The following is a 22,774-nucleotide window of genomic DNA, read 5'->3' as shown; positions in this document are numbered from 1 at the left end:
AATTAAAATAGATAAAACCTATTAATTAGTACATGTGTATTATAGTCAAGCATCCTGTTCCTGTTAAATCTCTAAACAGCAGTAATTTATATGTTTATGAATTATTTATATTTTCCTTCATTTGCAGTATCTGAACTGAGGATAATTCTGTTAGGAAAGAGTCACTCAGAGACCAGCAGTGTGGGGAACTTCATTCTGGGTAGAGCTGCATTTGAGACTGAAGTTCCTTCACATTCAGTAGATCAGCACAGAAAGTACGCCTGTGGATGGGTGGATGAAAGATATATCACCATCATCAATGCTCCTCATCTGTACAATCCAGAACTCACTCAGTCATCTGAGAGACTAAAAGAGTGTGTTTCACTTACTGCTCCTGGTCCTCATGCTTTCTTACTCATGGTGCAACCTCACAGTTTTACAGAGGAGGACACGAACCAACTGAAACACTTACTGAACTGTTTCAGTGATCGAGCACTAAACTATTCTATATTGATCAGTACTGACTGGGAGGCTGAAGAGGAAAAATCTGCAAGTTTTAACAAGTTTCTGGATGAATGTGATGGAAGGTTTCACAGATTTAAACACAGAGATAAACATGACAAGACTTCAGTTTGTCGGCTGTTTGAGGATATTGACAAAGTGGTGAAAATAAATGGAAGTTACCTCACATGTGAGATTTTTAAAGATGCAGAGGAAACTTTGCAACATTATGACAAACATGGAAAAGATGAAGAGAGGAAACATGCAGGTTGTCCTGAAGAAAAAAGTAGCAAGAAGCCATTTAACAGAGTAGGAAGTTTTAGGAAAGGTAAGTGTTGAAATGAACATAAATATATCAGCACACTTTACCATGGTTAAAGGAATAAGTCACATTTGTACATGTTCATTTGGAAATGGAACTATTTCATGTGAATGTTGACATTTTTACTATGGTGAAAGTGGTTGCTCAGCTTCACAAACTCTGATCTTTCATCTGGAGCTTTATCTGTATGGTTAGCTTAGCATTGGCTCAAAACAACTGCACAGAATCCCTTAACATAAAAAAATCCTGCAAGCCGAGAGCAACATTAAAATAACAAGGATTAAACTTTGAGAGGAACCAGACTCAGCAGAAACCTCCATCCTTCTTGGGTGACTTAAAGATGAATTTGAATGAATTAGAATTCGATTTAAAACATTAAAATAAAATTATTTGTAACAAAAGTTACACCAAGTGAAAAGCATAAAGAATTTGAGTTTACACCCACAGACTTCAGCTTCAGGTGGGAAACAGGTTCACGCCATGTATGTAGTTAAAATGTGATACAAACAAAATCATTAATAGTATAATACCAATTGTGCAAAGTAGCATGAGTCTCCGACACCCTTAATTATTACAGCATAACTGAAAAGGAGAGCTATAGGAGATACAAGAGTGTGCCTTTAGTTGGAGTGGACAGTCCTGGTCCTACAATGAGCTACCATTCCAAAACCATGGGCATTAATCTGGTAGCACCACCACCCTCTTTTAAAAGACAGTGACAGCTTTTACTTATTTGGAAAGGCTTTTCACAAGATTTTGAAATGTGGGACTTAATGCTTATTCAGTCAAAATAACACTTGTTCTTGTTCAAGGTGAGTCAGAAGTACCACATACATGTGCTGATATTCATCACAAAGTCATGCTGATTTTCAAGTTACTTCAATTTAAGATTGTTTTGGCCTTGGCATTATGCACAGAGATTCCTACACAGTCTCTAATTGCCCTGATAATATTACCAACTGTGGAGGGCAAGTTCTAGCAGTGGCTTATTAAAACAGCTGGAAGATTTTGTGAAATGCACTAAAATAGAATCTGAGATTTGTGATTAATTCTCTTATTTATTAATATTAATTATTTATTTTACAAACAAAAGTAGATAAAATAGATGTCCAATGTTTTCACTAATCAACTTGTTTTTTTCTGATAAGAACACATTTAGAATTTTTTGCAACACACTTTAAACAGTTGGGGCAGATATAATAAGAGTGAATAGTTTATAGAGTATTTAAACTAATTAGAAAAATTCCACAATAAGCAGGTGAATTACCGAACATTTCAAAAAGAACATGTCTCAGTGCAAGATCGCAAACAAAAATTCACCATCTTTCACCATCTGCTGTTTTTGTGGGAACTTTGAGCCATCAGACAACATTGCTTGCAAAAGTGTAATGTTATTGTGATAAATACAGCAACATGGACTTTATGGTATTTAAGAAAACCATTGTCATGTAACACAGTCAGTCAATGCATCAAGAAATGCAACCTGACTTTCTACTACACAAAGTGAATGCATCAATTCTGTACATGGAATTCTGTACAAAAACACTTGAGTTCTCTAGGCCCAAGCTCATCTCAGATGGTTCAAAGAAACATGCTGTGGTTGGATCCAAAGGAGTCCCCTTTTCAGCTTTTCGTTTTTGTAAAAAGGCGTGGTTATGGCCTCATTCTGTATTTGCTACAACAGTGTGACTTTGTGGACACAGAATGTGTGCGCTTAACTTACCTTCCTGCAGTCCAGATCTGTCTCCTATTAAAAATGTACGGCGTGTCATGAGAAGAATCAGACAACGGCAACTTGCACAACTGCAACAATTATTGTCCTCAGTTCTCCATGCATTAAAAAGTCCCATTAATAGGAACACTGATGGAACATGGGGGAACACGTTTCTGCGTTTGTAGAATTTATTTTTTATTTCTAAAGTCAAAAAGTGTTGAATGCCATTGCAGAGCTAAAGAGAAGCTTAGATTTAACTTGATCATCACTTAGTCTCACAAAATGCAATTAAATGAACAAACAAAAATCTGGAAAAAAGCAGTGTGTGTACAGGCTAAAATATTAGGTATTTAGTGTGACTTTCCCTTACACTTGAGCAATTGCAGAAACCCTAATAATGTCATTGCTCCCTGGATTTACTACTTCATGGCAAATTGAATTCTATGAAAATATTTTATTACACCAGCAAGCCAGCTGGTGCCAGGCAAGACATGCTTGAGAGTTACATACACATGTAGTATGAATTTATTAGATTGGAAGCTTGCTAATATGTATAACACCAACTTTAATCACATAATTTCATTTAAAATATCAAGAATCACAGAATTTGACAGACATAAGATCATAATTCTGCATCAACACTCAGGATATGATATTTAAGCTGTTAAAGAAATTTTAAGAATCAGAAGAAGTCAAGGACTATAAGGTGAAAGAAATATCTCTGAGTTTCTTATTTTAGAGACCAGAAATAGTCCATCAAGGACCTGGCTCAGCATCTGTCATCTTCATTGAAAGTGGGTGAAAAGAATAAGATATGCTAAAGCTCACAAAGATTGGTATAAAGATCAGTGAAAAGAGTATTACGGCGTGACAAATGTAGGTTTGAAATTTTTGGGTTCAGTTGTTGAAAATATGTGAGAAGAAGAGTGGGAGAGAGATAGAAAAATAAGAGCTTGCAGCCTTCAGTGAAACATTGTGGAGGGTCTGTCCTGGTTTGGGGCTGCATCTTTAATTAGTTTTTAATCAATCATGCGATCCTTTATGGAAAGTGCCTGATTGGGAATGGTTTTAATTTTTAGCCTGAATTATTATGCCAAATACACTTTTACTGCAGTGAAATCATATCTGGAGAGAAAAAACTGCTAAAGAAAGGCGGGTAGTCATTAACTGGCCAGACCTGAATATTATAGAGGCAGTTTGGGATTGTCTGGACAGAGAAAGAAATAAAAGACAATCTAAATCTAAAGAAGAAGTCTGCGAAGTGCTGAAAGAAGCCTTGTATAATACACCAGAAGATCAGAAAACTTGAGGACAGTCTCTCTAAAAGAGCTCCAGATATGCTTAGTGCCAAGGGAGGTCACACTGAATACTGAATGTAAAATTTCTGTACATATTTCTGCTGTTTTCTGTTTGTATCTTTGTAAAGAAACTGAACAATAAATATGGATTGTCATCAAGTCTTTGCTAAAACAAAGCTAGTATTGTCCTAATACTTTAGAGAAGCTACCTTAGAGAGCTCATAAAACCCTGCTCTGTACAATGCAACCTCCGAGCCACTAGTCTTGCTTGTTTTGCTCCTTCACCCAGAACTCGAGGAAGACGAGCCTCAAGGCTCTTCTCTGTACTGGCACCCAGGAGGTAGAACGAACTTTACATCTGTTTGAACATCTGAGTCTCTTACTGTCTTTAAAAAATGTTTAAAGACCTTCATCACCTCTTTACTAAGCGCTTAAGCTGAGAATTGTCTAACATCCTATAGCATCTAGTTAAAAAAAAAAAAAGTTTTCAGCAGATTTGTATTCTTGTACTGTTGTTTATTTAAACTAGAGTAGGGTAATGTTTACTGTTGGAGCACCTCTGTAAGTCACTCTGGATAAGAGCATCTGCTAAATGCCGAAATGTACATGTAAATATTTTGACTACTGTAAATACCTACAGTGTGCCACAAACATCCACTGAAAAATCAATTCCAGCTACTTCATTGTTGAGCCACAGAATTTGCCATATCATGAACAAACTACATACAAATGAATGTTTTGTTTCTCTTTTTATGACTAGGTTTTACAGCAGTAAAAATGTGGTTCACCAGAGAACAACATACTACTGGTAAGTATTTAGAATGAAAAGTTTGTTTTTGCATGTTTACATAATACATACATTTCTACACAAAAGTTTATTAACAACCAGATCATATATAATGTATTATAGAAATACTAACCAAATGCTTTATAAAATGTGACTTCCATATTTATCAGAACTGCACTAATTCTGATGGCAGATTTAGATTACTTTACAGTTAAAGTCTTTGATAGATGGTGTTTGATATTTAAATAAGATTACATTTAAGTAGGTTATAAATAAAAATAAGAAGTAACTGGTTAACAATTTTAACAAAACCACTTATGCCACAATTATTGGCACCACTAGAAATGTTTAATTACAAAATGTGAATTCTTTATTTTCTCAGCTTTATTCATTCATTTCTTCTTAGTTTATGTTGTTCAGTACTTTTCTGATTCTGAACTGAGTACAACAGAATGGAGTGCTTGTTTTACTTACTCATGTAAGCACCTTATGGAGATCTGTAAAAGAAGAGCGTCAGAGGAGAGTCTGAGTCTATTGTGACACCCAAGTTCTTTACATCTGAGCTGGGAGTAACAGATGAAGTGTTTAGGTTTAGCACCAGGTTAGACAACTTGTCTCTTGCAGCTTTAGATCCAAAAAGTAAAACCTCTGTTTTATCTGAATTAAGTAAAAGTTTTTTATGTCGTTTACACAATCTTCAATCTTACTGATTGTGTCAGTATCATTTGGTTTGGCTGATATATACAGCTGTGTGTCGTCTGCATAGCAGTGAAAATTGATGCCACGTTATGAATAATTTGACTAATGAATAATCTCCTAGTGGTAGCATATAGAGTGTAAATAATAGAGGTCCCAATACAGACCCCTGTGGAATAACATACTTTTTCTATTTTATTTATGCATTTTCTCTCATTTTTCTCCTTAATTAGCGTAGTCAATTTGTCTTCCGCTGCTGGGGGATCCCCAATTTACAGTTGAGGTGGGTATATTGCTGCTCACGCCTCCTCAGACCCGCACAGAGCCCCTAGCAGAACCCTTTTTCACCCATGCACTCTGCACAGGCGCCTCTCTATCTGCCAATCAGGGTCTTTAAACAGTGTTTGAAGACCCCACCCAACGCCCATTTTCAAACCGAATAGTTCAGAATCTCGGCACTGGTGTGCTAGTGGAATGTCCCACTGCACCATCTGGGTTCCATCATACTTTAGTTTTGTAGTTTCCAAGCATTTATTATTTACATAAACAAATTGAGAGCGGTCACTCAGATAGGATTTAAACCAAGAGAGTGTGAGTCCTTTAACACCTACTGCATTTTCTAGCCTATCCAGTAAAATGTTATGATCGACCGTATCAAACGCTGCACTAAGATCTAATAGAACAAGAAAAGAGACACATCCATTATCAGAAGACATTAACAACTCGTTAACTACTCTAATTAAAGCGGTTTTGGTAATATGATTGGGTCTAAATCCTGACTGAAATTTTTCAAGAATACAGTTTAGTTTGATTACCTTGTTGGATAAGTCACTATTATCACTCATGTGGCTTGAAGTGAATTGATGCTAAATGTTTACATTTTCAGCATTTATCAGACCCTTTCATCCTCAGTGACAGTATACAATATAAGCAATTGAGGGTTAAGGGCTTTGTTCAAGGGCCTAACAGTGGTAACCTGGCCGTGGTGGGGCTTGAACCGGCAATTAGTAATCTTCTAGTATCTTAACCACTAGTCTACAGCTACTAGTCTACGACTTTGAAGTCGTATTTTTTCTGTCTTCTACCATTGCAAAGGAATGAAGGCTTACTGATATGACATGAGAGCCTATACAAGTTTCCTTTAATGACAGAAAACTCTCGTTGAGAACAGCTCGTTAACATTACTTTGCTATAAAGAAAAGGAAGCTAAAGGGTATGAATTCACAGAATAATTTGGCCAGATGGAAAACAGATGAGTACAACATTAGATCTAATAACAAGAAACCATTCTTTCAGCTAAATGTGATTAACTGAGTTACAGGTAAAGGGACATAAAATATTCAGCAGAAAGAAAACATTATTAAAAAGAGTCTGAAGTCTTTTTGAATGCACTGAATTTCTGAGTGTTTGTGACTATCAACAAGACACTTTTGCTAAACTGTGGAAATATTCCTATGATCAGTTATCACTGTATTGTTAATAAATAAAAAGTCATTTTATTAATTATTTACAGAAATAATCACGTTAAAGTACAATAGCTGTAGTGTTAAACATTGTGAAAAGGTGTTAATTAAGGTGTTAATTATAGAATGAATAACCCAAAATCAATCATGGGGTCACCACCGGAATTTTATGGCAAATTCCAGAAAAAAACTAATTAAGAATGAATCAGTCCTGTTTCGTAACGGTAAAGTTCTTTGAGTTAACTATTCCTCGCTCCTGGTTATTAAACTTACAACACTATGTTTAAAGAATTATAATGTTTAATAAAAGATTGTTCTGAAGCTCTTTGATGTTTTGTCTGAGGACAGACTTACCGCCCCATTTCAAGAAAAATTTGGAGGGGTGGTTTTGGTTGGAGTGGCCACTAGATGGCGCTATAGGTACATCTTGACTGTTTTTATCTGGTTCATCTAGAAATATTTTCTTTTATTTCCCTTACCAGTTAATCCTGGATACACTCAAGTTCACTCTTAGTATCAAATATGTTTTGATACTAATAATATCAAATATGTTCTATAGCTTTAGCACACATTACTATGATTGTGAGTTCATTACGACAAACACAATGTCTATTAAGTGAATAATAAACAACTTAATTCATACAAGATATAACATGCCATGCAGATAAAGTTTAGAACAACATACATTCATTGGGAATAATAGGACATAAGATCATTTCTAGCACTTGGCAACTGCCGTAACAAGGCGCATCTTGACGAGTCTTGGGATGATCCAAGAATCATACATTTTGAAGATTAGAATCTTTAAGGTACATTGAAGTTAACCTAGAGAAATTAATGTTCAAGAGAATGAAATAAGTCTGTTCCACTACATAGCCAAAAACAAAACACAACAAATTGTAACAAATACATGTGATGAGATTAAAAATGTTTCTCAGGTAAAGTTATCAAATAAACACAAATAAATACTGAAATAATACCCAAATAAACATTAAAATATGTTGAATAATCATAAACTGAACAGAGGGTCAGTTCAGTGCAGGGTTTTACTCATTTATTAACATAATTTAATCATTAAACCTTGGTGATTTAAAGCAGCAAATTTAATGCAAACCCAGAACATGTGGACACATGCAGAACATACAAAACTCATCACAGTGATTGTAGGCAGGATCAAAATTAGATCCTATAGTCCCTATATTGCAGGTACCTAAGGTACGTATAGTGCAGGAGCCACGCTACAAGCTGTGTTACCAGCCATCATACACCTGTTTGTAACATTAAAATCTTGTTTATAATTAACAGAAATATTCAGGAATAAATAAATCCCTAACTAACTGAGTATATCATGAAACATTATACACATCATTTTGTTATCAGTATGAATGTGTAGGATTAACAGCTATTATTCTGCATGATCCATGTAGTATCATGTTGCTGTAGACAGGTTAAGAGATTTGAGCCTTACGTTTTTATTCAGAGTGATTTACAATTGTGAGCAGGAGTGAGCTAACACTGTAGTTCCATCATGATCAGTTAGGATGAAATAAATAATCATTCGTACTTTAAAGTGTTTATTATCTTCATCACACAATATTTTGTCATTTTTATTTACAGACTCCAGCTCTAACTTTTATCCAGCAGAAACAGAATTGGTAAGCAGTTCTGAGTTTATCTGTGCATTCATGGTTCAAAATTATTTCTCTTTTTTGAGGTTTTAGGACATTTGTTTTTACTTTGTGAACATATATACAACCCCAAATCAAAAAAGGTGGGACAGTAGGAATAATGCAAATATAATGAACTCTGCAACACATTCCAAATTGCCATAGTAAAGCATTTGTGAAGTTGCTTTTTCTTTTTACAACACCTGAATGTCATGAGTTGGGGTTTGTGGTGACCTCTAGAGGCCACTAGGAACTCTTTTTGGACTCTTTGTTTACTTGGCCATGTGCCTTTGTGTTTGCCTTAGCCCCGTCTGCCATTGTTCCAGTTTCCCGCCAGTTTGCTCCTTGTATCACGTGTCATGTGACTAATTAACCTGTGTATTTAAACCTGTGTTTCCGGTTTGTCTTTGTTGAATCTTTGATGTTCGTTGGTGAGTTTACTGAGATCCTCTGTGCTTTTGTCCTCATTTTGTTTGCACTGTAAGTTTGCTATCCTCTGAGCGTTTTGTCCCTTTTTTATTCTTTGATAATGAACCTTGTTTTTGTAGAGATCTTCTGAGCTGTTGCCCCTGTTTGTTTTGGTTAAATAAAGTTGACTAAAAGGTTAAGAAGTCAATAAAACGTATTCCTTTTAACTGAGTCTCTGCACTTGGGTCTGTTACTAGTATAGTGGTTCCAACTTGGGGTTACCACTAATGGGGGCCTGGGTTTAATTGCACCCTTGGTCATGACAGAAAAGATTCAAACATGTCTTACCCAGCAGAGAATCCCCAGTCAGTAAGTATAACTGTGACGGACTTTGAAAGGAAAATGGCTGCCTTAAATAGCTTTGGGTCCACCATGGATACCCACTGACAAGCTCTACGAGACCAACAAGAGACCTTGGCTCGTCACAACCAAATTCTGCAACAACTTACACAGAACCTACGTTTCCCTCAGCTCCCCTTGCTTAACCTGACCCACCAGTGGGCCCAGCTCCGACACCACCTTCTGCTATGGAACCCTGCCTTCAAGTATGGAGGAGATCTCTGTGAACTTTTGAACTCCAACCCAGCTCATATCCTACTGAGAGATGTAGGATAGCTTATGTGATCACTCTGCTCACTGACAAGGCCCAAGTGTGGGCTACTGCCATCTGGCAAAAACAAGGCCCTGAATGTACAGATTTTAAAGAATTTTCAGAGGTTATGTTAAGAAACTTTGATCAGTCCGTTTCGGACCAGGATGCAACTAAACAACTCATGACGCTGCGTCAGGGACTAGGCTCCGTAGCAGAGTATGCTATCACCTTCCGCACCCTAGCAGCTGTGAGTGGGTGGAACAATTGTGCTCTTGCCACTGCTTTTCACCATGGGCTTGCCAGCATGTTGAAAGACGGCTTGGCCTCCGCAGGTTGCCCCAGTGGTCTCGAGGCACTGATTTCCCATGCCATATGCCTCGATAACCGCATTCGGGAGCGCCGCACGGAATGCTCTCATTTACAGAATTCCCCTGACCTCATGGAACTGCCTAGGAGCTCCTTAACACAAGCATCTGAGAGCCCAGAGCCCATGCATGTTGGAGGAACTCGTCTATCCGCAGCTGAGAAAGAGCGCCGGAGGAGAGAGAAGTGCGTCATCTATTGAGGTTAACCTGGTCACTTCTGCGTTTCCTGTCCTGAGCTCATGAGAAAAGAGCAAGCCCATCCAGCCAAGGGAGAGCTGTGACGGGGGCCTAATTTTCTCCTGAATTCCCTGGTCATGGAGTCTACCTACCTATCACCATCTCCTGGAAGGGAGTTAGACACTCTTGCCAGGCTTTGGTGGATTCCGGGGCAGCAGGGGATTTTATAGATATAAGTTTAGTCCACAGGCTTAAGATCCCTCAAAAACAACTTAGTACCCCACTTTCAGTAACTGCTCTAGATAAGAGATCGTTGGGCAATGGGATGGTAATCCTCATTACTTCTCCCCTACGCCTTCGATCCAGAGCTCATCAAGAGGAGATCTCCCTATATCTTATACACTCACCAGAGTTTCCAGTGGTCCTTGGTTTTCCTTGGCTCAGTTGCCATAATCCTCAGATTGATTGGGTGACAGGCCAGATATCTGAGTGGGGGCCTACCTGCCATGCTACATGCCTCATTTCTAGCTCTCCACCTCCTTCTACCAAGTCTCTAGATCCCACCAAGTTACCCCAAGTTCCTGTCGAGTACCTCGACCTGAAAGAGGTTTTTAGTAGAACCTGAGCTGCTTCCCTTCCGCCTCACAGACCTTATGACTGCACCATAGATTTACTGTCTGGTACCAGTCCTCCTCGTGGACGGTTGTTTTCCCTCTCTTTACCAGAGCACAAAGCTATGGACAATTATATTCAGGAAGCATTAGCCTCTGGTATCATCCGCCCATCTACTTCTCCTGCTGGGGCTGGTTTTTTCTTCGTCTCCAAGAAGGATGGTGGCTTACGGCTGTGTATTGACTATCATGGCTTAAATAAGATTACTGTGCGCAACCGCTACCCTCTACCTTTAATTTCTATGTTTTTTGATATTCTTCAAGGCGCCAAGATTTTTACTAAACTAGACTTGCGTAATGCTTATCACCTGATCTGCATACGTGAAGGTGACGAATGGAAGACTGCATTCAATACCCCTTCTGGTCATTACGAGTATCTGGTTATGCCTTTTGGTCTAACAAATGCCCCAGCAGTTTTTCAGGCCTTTATCAATGATGCTCTCAGGGACATGATTAACCGGTTTGTATTTGTCTACTTGGATGATATACTAATCTTTTCTAAGTCTCCACAGGACCATCGCCACCATGTGTGACAGGTTCTCCAAAGGTTACTCCGAAACCACCTTTATGTCAAACCACAGAAGTGTGAATGCCAGCTCGGAGAGACTACTTTTCTGGAATTCATCATCAGGGAGGGTCAGATACAGATAGACCCCAGTAAAACCCAGGCAGTGTGGGATTGGCCCACTCCAAGCTCCATCAAAGAGGTCCAGCGCTTTTTGGGATTTGCTAATTTTTATCGGAGGTTTATCAGAGGGTTCAGTTTCATTGCAGCACCCATTTCGGCTCTTACCAAGAAGTCCAGACACCCCTTCAGGTGGAACCTAGAGGCAGAGGCAGCTTTCCAGGAGCTCAAGCGACGCTTTACCTCCGCACCCATCTTGGCTCTACACGATCCTGCTAGACCCTTCATTGTTGAGGTGGATGCCTTGAATGTAGGTGTAGGAGCAATTATTTCCCAGTGCTCCTCTAATGAAAAATTACGCTCATGCGCTTTCCTATCTCACCGTTTAATCCCTACTGAGTCCAAACACGATGTGGGTGACCGTGAACTTCTTGCAGTTAAGAGGGCTCTGGAGGAATGGAGACGGTGGTTAATGGAGGCTCAGCACCCATTTATTGTCTGGACTGATCACAGAAACCTGGAGTACCTGAAGCAAGCAAAATGTTTGAACCCTCGCCAAGCTCGCTGGGCCATGTTTTTAGTCGTTTTGATTTTATGCTTTCCTACCGCCCCAACTCAAAGAACACTAAGCCTGATGCCCTGTCAAGGCAGGTTTCTTCAGCCGAGCAGGAGAACGACAAAGAAGCTATCATCCCAATCTTCCGAATTGTGGCTCCCATTTGCTGGGGAATCGAGACGACGGTTAAACGGGCTCAACAACTGGAGTCTAACCCTGGAACCGTTCCAACCGGACTTTTGTACGTTCCTCAAGGGGTACGTTCTCAGGTACTTCAGTGGGGGCACTCTGGATCTAAAAGAATCTTGGAATTTCTACGAAGATGTTTTTGGTGGCCAGACATGGAGAGGGATGTTAAGGCCTTTGTGGGGGCCTGCACTATTTGCGTCCAAAGCAAAAATCTCCATCAACGCCCTCAAGAGTCACTACATCCTCTCCCTATTCCAAGCCGCCCCTGGTCTCATTTGTCCATCGAATTCAACACAGGTCTTCCGGAATCTCAAGGTAACACTTATTTTAGTAGTGGTCGACAGGTTTTCTAAGGCCTGTCGCTTTATTTCTCTTAAGAAACTGCCTTTTGCTTTTGAAACTGACAAACTAATCTTAGATCATGTCTTCAGAGTGTTCAGGATTCCACAGGACATTGTCTTAGACCGGGGACCGGGGGACCAATTCTTATCCCAAGTTTGGCGGGCATTCTGCAAACAGATTGGGGCCACGGCCAGCCTGTCCTCTGGTTTTCACCCTCAGTCCAAGGGCAGACAGAGCGAATTAAGTCCATTTGAGTCCACTCTAAGGAGTCTGGTGATGGACTGCCCCTCTTCCTGGAGTTCTCAATTACCATGGGCGGATTATGCGCACAATACTCTCCAGTCTTCATCCACCAAGATGTCCCCTTTCCAGTGCCAGTTTGGTTTCCCGCCACCTCTCTTTCCTGAGTAAGAGGAGGACATCAGAGCACCCTCAGTTCTTCACTACATGAGGCGTTGCAGAAGGACCTGGTGAAAAGTTCATCAGACACTGCAGCGGGTCTCCATAATCAACCAGCGCCAGGCCAATCGACATCGAAGGCTAGCCTTGCAGTACCGCTCTGGCCAAAGAGTTTGGTCGTCCTCAAGGGACATTCCTTTGTGGGTGGAGTCCTGCAAACTTGCCCCCCGTTACATTGGTCCTTTTAAAGTAATCCGGAGAATCAACCCAGTCACTTACATGCTCCAGTTGCCCAGCTCCCTCAGAATACACCCCACCTTTCATGTGTCCTTGCTAAGACCGGTCCTTTCCTCACCGCTTGTTCACCGCCTACTGGACTCCCGCCGGGTTCGTGGTGGGGTTCAGTATTTAGTTGATTGGGAAGGTTATGGTCCAGAAGAATGCTCCTGAGTGCCTGCCCGGGACATTTTGGACAAAGATCTCATCAGGGACTATTCCAACATCAGGAGAAGTCCCTAGAGGAGGGAGTCCTGTCATGAGTTGGGGTTTGTGGTGACCTCTAGAGGCCACTAGGAACTCTTTGAACTATTTGTTTACTTGGCCATGTGCCTTTGTGTTTGTCTTAGCCCTGCTATTGTTCCAGTTTCCCACCAGTTTGCTCCTTGTATCACATGCGTCTAATTACCTGCCTGTCATGTGACTAATTAACCTGTGTATTTAAACCTGTGTTTCCTGTTTGTCTTTGTTGAATCTTTGATGTTCGTTGGTGAGTTTACTGAGATCCTCTGTGCTTTTGTCCTTATTTTGTTCTATAATATTGCACTGTAAGTTTGCTATCCTCTGAGCATTTTGTCCCTTTTTGTAATTGATAATAAACCTTGTTTTTGTAGACATCTTCTGAGCTGTTGCCCCTGTTTGTTTTGGTTAAATAAAGTTGACTAAAAGGTTAAGAAGTCAATAAAACATATTCCTTTTAACTGAGTCTCTGCACTTGGGTCTGTTACTAGTATAGTGGTTCCAACTTGGGGTTACCACTAAGGGGGCCTGGGTTTAATTGCACCCTTGGTCATGACACTGAAGAATGTTTTGGCACAGAGGACAGCAATAAATGAAGTTTGTGTTTTAAGTAATTTTGTCCCAATTGTCCTGCAAACACATCTTAACTTGTGCAAGAGTACTCTGTTGGGGACAGGTCAGGACTGCTGGACAGATGCCTCTAAGCCCTTGTCATCACTTCTGGACATGGCTAACATAAGGCTCCTTTTTTGCACAGTAAAGTTTTAAGTGGAATTTGTGCAGTAACTCTGTGTTGTAGTGCTTGACAAAGGTTTGCTAAAGTAATCCCTCACCCACATGGTTATATCAGCTATTGATGGTTCTTGATGCAGTGTTGTCAGAGGAATCAGAGATAACAAGTGTTCAGCTTAGGCTTGCACCTTTTTCAAATCCCTTCCAATCTTTCCTTGAGGAATGTTGTTCCACATTTGTTGACACACCGGAGATCCTCTGTTCATCTTTGCTCCTTAAAGACTTTTGTGGATACTGTTTTTGTACCAAATGTTGAGATCAGGGCTCTATGGGGGCCGTATCATCACTTCTTGTTCTTCTTTACACTGAAGATTTGCTGCCATTTGCTGAAATGCAACCCCAAACCTTCAAGGAACCTCCACTATGCTTGAGTGTTGCCTGCAGACACTTATTATTATTGTACTGCTCTCCTGCCCTTCAGCAAACAAACTGCCAAACATTTCCAATTTTCACTCCAGAGCATTTTTTTCTGTACCACAGTTCCTATCCTTTTGTGCATAGTTAAGTCACCACTGATTTCTGTCAGTTCTCTTTCAGGATGTAAACTTCTCCACATGCTTCATCTTCTTGTTCCTAGATGCAAGCTTTCTCCCTTGCTCTTCTTCCTGGATGTGAGCCTTCCCCTTACCTGTGTAACCCCTCCCTAAAGGCACCTAATAGAAATTTAGGGAGCGTACATGTCAATAACTGTTATTGTCTGGAAGTGAAATGTTGTCATTTCTAAAATGGACTAGCCAATGCAAACACTATAGCGCGGTACCTCCAAAAATGTCAGAATACTTAATAAGTATTTATACCTCTTTTAAATAAACAGAAAATAAATGCATCATTAATATTGACCTTAGAATAATTTAACAATACTCAAGTGTTTATATAAAACAACAATACTGGAGCTGTTTATTTTGTAAACATAGTAAAAAACATAGGCAGAAACCACAATAAAATAAGCTTCTCAATATCTTCCTTTTAAATGTGGTCATTAGTAAATGAAAACTGAATTGTTAAACAAAATAGCAATGCACAAATGTCCTTTAAAAGATGTGTATCAAATAATCCAAAATGACCCTTTAAATTGTCTTATGGTTGTGTTAGTACCAGGGTATACAAGCGCTTGTAAATAAGAAATGTTGGGGCACTTTAGAAGATCCAAAACGCAGGTGTCAGTGAATCAGAAGATTCAATTGAACCGATACTCACAGATCCACGAAGTTCACACAGGAACCAGTTGAACATCCACAGCAACAGCTGAAGACTACTCACTTATTATCCACACGTTGCACAAAGCACTCAGTTCACTCGTAGCTGCAGTCCTCTTGGCTTGTCCAAGACAGCTAGCAACTCACTTCACGTGTCGTCCGCATTTAACGATTCACACGTGTCTAAGCAATTTACGAAGCTCGAATTTGTTGTTCTCGGGTTTCCCTCGGTAACGTTACTGAACTCGCAATAAAGCGCACACCTGCACCTTTACACATGAACTTTCCAGTGACTGAAACAACCCGAAAGTTAATGTTTGGGCCAATATACTTTCTATATTAATCTCCAAAACACTCCTGAGGAGCAACTAAACTCGAAGAGAAAATATTACGAGAGCGATATCACAGGTCACAACTCACGTCTGTCCCCAACTCTCTCAGAACACACATCTTTTATTTTGCCCATTCATCCTCAATGCTGATTGGCTAGCAACGGGGCAATCATGCTCTAAGGTCACCTGAATGGCCAACATTTGTAAAGATTAACAAGAAACCAACAGGTAAATGATGCTAAAAGAGAAAAGGACTCTGGGAATCTGAGTTCTATAACTCATAACATGATAAGAAATAAATATGTACATGGCATATTTTAGGGAGTCCTACACCTGGATCATCTATTCTATGTTCTACACTCCAAAGTCCCTCCTGAGAAAACATTTCTGGTGGCCTTCACTGGAAGCAGACATGAGGGAGTTTGTGGCCATCTGCCCTACATGTGCTCAGATGAAGGCCAGCATGTCTTTGTATACCTAGACGATATACTGATCTTTTCCTGAACTCCAAAAAGCATGTTGTGTATGTCTGTCCAGTTCTGACCTGCTTCCTGGAGAACTATTACAGCTATTTGTAAAAGCTGAGAAATGAGTTTCATGTGGACACATTACCTAGGCATGCAGACTGCTTCTACAAACATTAGTAAAAGAATGGGTTACTCTCAGGAGCTCAGTGAATTCCAGCGCGGTACCGTGGTGCCACCTGTGCAACAAGTCCAGTCATCAAATTTCCTCACTACTAAGTATTCCACAGTCGACTGTCAGTGCTGTTATAACAAAGTGGAAGCAATTGGGAATGAAAGCAACTCAGCCACCAAGTAGTAGCCACGTAAAATGACAGAGCGGGTCAGCGGATGCTGAGGTTCATAGTGCACAGAGGTCACCAACTTTCTGCAGATTCAATTGCTACAGACCCCCAGACTTCATGTGGCCTTTAGATGAGCTCAAGAACAGTGTGTAGAGCTTCATGGAATGGGTTTCCATGGCCGAGCAGCTGCATCCAAGCCTCACATCACCAAGTGTTCAATGCATCTGACACCAATGCAAAGCGTTGGAAGCAGTAGTGTAAAGCATGCCGCCACTGGGAGGTATAATGTTTTTATTAAATAAAAAAAAGTATTACATTCATTCAAGCACAGAGCAAGAACATTATGACATTTGATTTCATTTCCCAATGCTGTTAGACAAAATTAATAACATTTATTATAACCTAATAAATATGCTGTGATCAAACTGTTTGAATGTATTTTACAGGAGAAAAAGATGAAGCTTGGAGTGGAAGAATCTGGATGTGAAAAAAAGATAAAAACAAAACAACTTTTAACTAGACTTCATCTTCTGGAAAAGCAGAAACTAAAAATTAAAACCTCAGATGCTCTTCAGCTAACTTCTCTTTCATTACATTGTCAAGAACCTTGTGAAGAAAAAAATCTGGTTCAAACGTTCCTACAAAGGTTGTTAATGATGGATTACAGAGCAAGATACATCACCACCAAAGAAGAAGCCACTGCTTTAAAACATCATTCTCCAGATACCGGTAAAGAAGAAGGTGATGAATTTGATGAGCTTTTCTGCAAAAAAGCTGCATCTTCTGATGGCCAGAGTGTAAAAAATCCACTCCATCCCATGGATCTTCAGATGGCGGTGTTCCACTGCTCAGACAGTTTCCTGAAGCAACTAATAGTGACTAAACTCTCTCAGTGTCAATATGCTCTGCCGCTACTGGTGCCAAATCCATTTACTGGAAATATTGAGTTTCCTCTGTGGACATTTCGCCAAATTATTAGAAGTTGGAAAACCACTGACACTTCTGGTACCATAATCAGTAAAACCCATCATGTTTATGAAGCAGAAACTCCAATGGTGGTGTTCTTCAGGTTAGGAGATGTGTCCTTTTCCAAGTCTCAGCTGATGAACAGCTTCATCAATGAGAAGCATCAGACGTTCTTCCACAGACACTGTCCAGGCAGCATTAAAAACCGTCTACTGATGGATGGAGTTGTGGAGATTGCTTGGTACTGTCCATCTGGAAAGGAAACTGATCATTTTACTGACTGTGTTGCTTTCTGTAATCTACATGGTGATGCAGAAACCAATAAAGAACAACTGGATATTCTGACTGAAATGTCGTCTATAAATGTTGTTCTTTTATCTGATCCTAAAAATGAAAGAAATAAGGAGATGCTACTGAAGCTTCTTAAAGACTCCAAACCACTCATCTGTCTCCTTTCTGAGGATCAATCAGATGTCAGTAAGATTAAGAATGGAAAATACAGAATTGGTCTAAAAGACAGAAATCAGTCAGACGTATCTGAGAACCTCAAAACAACCATCACAGAGTGTCTGTCCAAGTCATCTTTAGTTTTTAAACTTGAGAATTTATACAAAAACGATGAGATCAGCACAGATGAAGATGATCCTGAATGCAGGAAAGGAAAAGAATCTGCACTAGAGATAATAAAACTACTGGAGGGGAAGGAAATATCCACATTAAAGGAAACACACCTGCCCTGTCAAGGGAAGCTCTGGTATGAGTGGTGTCAGATAAACAAAGACTCACATCAACTTCAAGGAAACAATTTAGAAATGCAAAAGAGTGAAAAACAAACACAAATGAAACAAATCCGTGAACAGCAACAAGAAATTGGACAATCAGCCTTTATGAAAAAAATTATTTCCTCACTGAATTCTCTATCAGGAAATGAAAAATTGTTCTTTATTAAATGGCTTGAGATTCTACTGGACAAACAAACCTCAGATGATCTTTCAGATCTTCATCACAAGTACAATGAAACATGGACAAGGGTTTTAGACCTCAAAAAGAAACGTGATAAATCAGGAAGTATAAATGCTGAGCAAACAGAACTTGAAGAGATATCTAAAAATCTGAATGCAGCAATGTTTGGTCTGGAACACATCTTCAGAGAGATGGGTCAGATATATGAGTCAAATATGTCCAAACAACATATTAACAAAAGATCTGAACAAGAAAGCATCTTCAATCTCCCCAAACTTGCTGCAGAACTCATAAAATCTGGTCATCCACTGGAGCTGATGGATGGTGATGCTGCTCATGTTCCTCTGATTTGGGTTTCAGCAGTTCTAGATGAACTCATAAAGAAACTGGGAGACCAGAGAGTCTTTGTGCTGTCAGTTCTAGGGATTCAGAGCACAGGAAAATCCACCATGCTCAATGCCATGTTTGGACTCCAGTTTGCTGTGAGTGCTGGAAGGTGCACCCGAGGACCCTTCATGCAGCTGGTCAGAGTATCAGAGGAGATGAAGGAGCAGCTGAAGTTTGACTACTTTCTTATTGTAGATACTGAAGGTCTTCAAGCACTTGAGCTTGCAGGAAAATCCACTCACCATCATGATAATAAACTTGCAACATTTGTTGTAGGACTTGGAAATCTGACTTTGATTAACATATTTGGTGAGAACCCTGCTGAGATGCAGGAGATTCTTCAGATTGTTGTTCAGGCTCTCCTGAGAATGAAGAAGGTCAAACTAAATCCCAGATGTATGTTTGTCCATCAGAATGTTGGTGACATCACAGCTAGAGAGAAGAACATGGAAGGCAGGAGACATCTACAGGAGAAACTGGATAAAATGACAAAATTAGCTGCTATAGAGGAAGACAGTGAAGCTGAGTGCTTCAGTGATGTTATTGCTTTCAATGTACAAGATGATGTTCAGTATTTTGCACAGCTCTGGGAGGGCAGCCCACCAATGGCTCCACCAAACCCCTCATACAGTGAAAATGTTCAGAAGCTAAAGAGCGCTATTTTCACAAATGCTACCAAGTCTCATAGTATGAAACTCTCAGAGTTTAAATCCCGCATCAGTGATCTGTGGAAGGCTCTACTGAACGAGAACTTTGTTTTTAGCTTCAAAAACACACTGGAGATTGCAGTCTACAGGAAACTAGAAACTGAGCTTGGAAAATGGACCTGGTCCCTCAGAAGTGCCATGTTAGAACATGAAGAAAAACTGCACAACACAATTAAAAACAGAAAACTGCCAAAGATTGAGAACAAAGACCTTTATGCTCACATGAAGAAGACCAGAGAAGAAGTGGAGAAATCAATGAAGTGTTACTTTGAAAAGGACAAGGACAAAGACATTTTAATTCAGTGGAAAGTGAGATGTGAACAGAGAATTAAACAACTTATTGAAGATCTTGTTAAAAATGCAAAAACAAACCTGAATGATTTTCTTCAACAGCAAAAAGCTCGAGAAACTTTTGATCACAAAAAGACAGAGTATGATGAAAAGCTCTTCAATATGAGTAAAGCACTTGCTCTACAACTAAAAAGCACAGAAACTGATGAACGAGTCCTCAGACAGGAATTTGATAAAGTGTGGAACAAATGGGTCTCTGATCTGACACAAGACACACCTGTAGAGAAACCTTTTGATGTTTGGGAGGATGTGATACAGATTATATTTGAAGGTAATGAACAAGCTGCTGTGTATGAGCGAATATCTCAGAAAGATTACACAAAGATACACAGACTGTTAGATTATTCATGCTACATTTCAAAGAAATCAAAGCTAAAACAAGGTTTTGATTATTTTAAGTCTGTATTTTCACAAGATGAAATAATTCCTTTTGAAGTCCAGGAATCAGTGAGGAACCTTATCAACAATGTCATCCAAGAATTTGAGGACTTAATCGAGGAGATCTGCAGCAAAATTACAGGACTGGGCTACAAAAACAGCTACATTCAGGAAATAACTGACCATGTCAAACACAAAGTTGAACAATATCACAGTGAGAACAAGAAAATCAAGCTCAAGACGAAATTCACTCTGGATCTCTGTCTTCATGTGTGTCACCTTGCAAATCCCAAATTCACCAAGATCCACCAACAGTTCAGAGATGAACATTATGTAAAATTGTACCTGGACAAGCAGAAACCACAATATTACAGCGTCTTCCAAAACTACTGCAGAGGAGCAACAACCACAACAGTATTTGGTGAACTTGTCTACAACAATCTTGTACCAGCCATCCTGGAAACAGCCTACAATAGAACTGCTATTGATCTGTCAACACAGATGAGATCAGACATGCCAGAATTTAATGGTAACAGGTCACAGCTTGAGAAACACATCCTGAAATCTTTGACAGAGCAGGAGAACTTTGAGAAGTACATGGAGTACATCAACCATCCCAAGAAACACTTTGAACAGTTCATTACAGAAAAGGTTGATAAATACATCACTGAAAATAACAGAGAGGTTCTGAATCTTCTCAAAGGAAACCTGAAACACAAAGAGCAGAAAGTGATGAACGCTGTGAACATCACAACTGAAGAAGTGAAGAACAGCTGTGGTGATGCAAACATGTGGCTGAGAAGTTTGAACATTTCACTAACAGATGAGCTGAGCTTAAAAGAAATAACCTGCACTGGTCTGGAGGAAATTACAGATTTAGATTTTCTTCGGCAGGTTGTGTGTGAAGGTCTCACAAAGAAGATGTCAGAACAACATGAAAGCTTCAACAGTGTAACAGACATCAACATGGAGAAGTTCAGGAAGAAACCAGATGAGATTCTGATTGAACATCTCTGTAAATTCTGCTGGGTTCAGTGTCCATTCTGTAAAGCCATCTGCACCAACACAATGGAGAATCATGATGGAGATCACAGTGTCCCCTTCCACAGAGTAAATGGAATTAATGGATGGCACTACAGACATACAACAAATCTTGCAAATAGTTTCTGTACAGCTCTAGTACAAAGTGATAAACGTTTCTACCCCCGTCATGATACAGCTGTGTCAGTACCCTACAAAATCTACAGAACAGCAGGAGGAGAATATGCTAAGTGGAGCATCACTCCTGATAATTCAGAGCTCCCATACTGGAAGTGGTTTGTGTGCAGATTCCAAACAGACCTGGAAAAGTACTATGGTAAAACATTCCAGGGACACGGAGAGATTCCCACTGGATGGAGAAAATACACTAAAAAAGAAGCTATAGAGAGTTTGGATGAATACATCTGAAGAATAAGACACACATACACCTGATATACTGTATGTGTACACACATACAAATATAGTGATATATATATAATTATTTGTAATATACAATATTTGTATATAATATATAATCACAATCATTTTAAGTTTTCAGGGTTGTGGGATTTAAAGACACACACGCACACACACCTACAGGGCAATTCAGTGTCTCCAACTAACCTAACTGCATGTTTTTGGACTGTGGGAGGAAACCAGAGCTCAAATGCACAACAATCACAGGGCCAATTGAAGTTGAAATTCAGAATAAACACATTTTTGTGAAACCCAATAGTTCAATTGAGTCATTTCCAGTTCCTCACAACAATTGCTCTGCTGCTTACACTTCCATGCCAGCCAAGAAGAGCTGCATACTAACACATGCACCTGTTAGAACATCAAAATATCTTGGTGCCCAGATCTTCTAATCCAGTGTAATTTGCTAAATCTGAGAGAAAGAGTCCTGCACAGTAGTGCAGTGTGCACGGAAAGAAACCCGTCACACATACACAAAAACGAGTTTATATAGAGATGTCTACATGAGAATGTGAGCCTATTTATTAAAAATTGAGGACAGTTTTGGTTCTTTGGGGCAACCAATCAGAACACAGGGGGTGTGGTTTTAATCATTTTAATTAGGTGCCAAGTTCAGTGCTACAAATGCAACCAGCTCAATTAACAATTATCTGGATAAGAACCCAAGGGCCAGTGATAGCTCAGTGCTTAAGGTACTTGACTAGTAAACAGAAGGTTGCCGGCCACCACCAAGTTGCCACTGTTGGGTCCCTGAGCAAGGCCCTTAACCCTCAGTTGCTCATTATGTAAGTCGCTTTGGATAAAAGCGTCTGCTAAATGCTGAAAATGTAAACCCTAAAAATAAAAAGGTTGGTGCAGCTTTAAAAAGCAAGATCACATGTTGTCCTCCCATATTTTAAACTGCTAAACACCCTGCACTTCAAAAGTTACTATATTTAGCTACTAATCAAGATTAGCAAATGCGTGAAATTCTGAATTCAGAGCCTCTGTTCTCATGGCAGTGTAATGGTTTATGGGCTATAACGGGACAAGAGAGGGGCGGACACACACGCAGATATGTAAACACAAAG

General features: G+C 39.6%; 1 protein-coding gene across 1 annotated transcript; it reads left to right on the top strand.

Annotated features, from left to right (window-relative positions):
• Window positions 1-32: 32 nt before the first annotated feature.
• Window positions 33-22,520, top strand: LOC134302317 (interferon-induced very large GTPase 1-like). The gene is made up of 10 exons (XM_062987382.1): window positions 33-36; window positions 128-808; window positions 8,378-8,415; window positions 9,540-10,036; window positions 10,474-10,643; window positions 10,755-10,877; window positions 10,965-11,160; window positions 11,248-12,819; window positions 14,697-14,751; window positions 16,902-22,520. Exons 1-10 carry the CDS (start codon window positions 33-35, stop codon window positions 21,654-21,656), a joined length of 8,091 nt encoding a protein of 2,696 aa, XP_062843452.1. The 3' UTR covers window positions 21,657-22,520.
• Window positions 22,521-22,774: the final 254 nt, after the last annotated feature.

The sequence above is a fragment of the Trichomycterus rosablanca genome, chromosome 2 (genome assembly GCF_030014385.1).
Source record: "Trichomycterus rosablanca isolate fTriRos1 chromosome 2, fTriRos1.hap1, whole genome shotgun sequence".
Lineage (NCBI taxonomy): Eukaryota > Metazoa > Chordata > Actinopteri > Siluriformes > Trichomycteridae > Trichomycterus > Trichomycterus rosablanca.
Note: the sequence above shows the minus strand (reverse complement) of the source record. Positions and strands in the feature narration are given on the sequence as shown.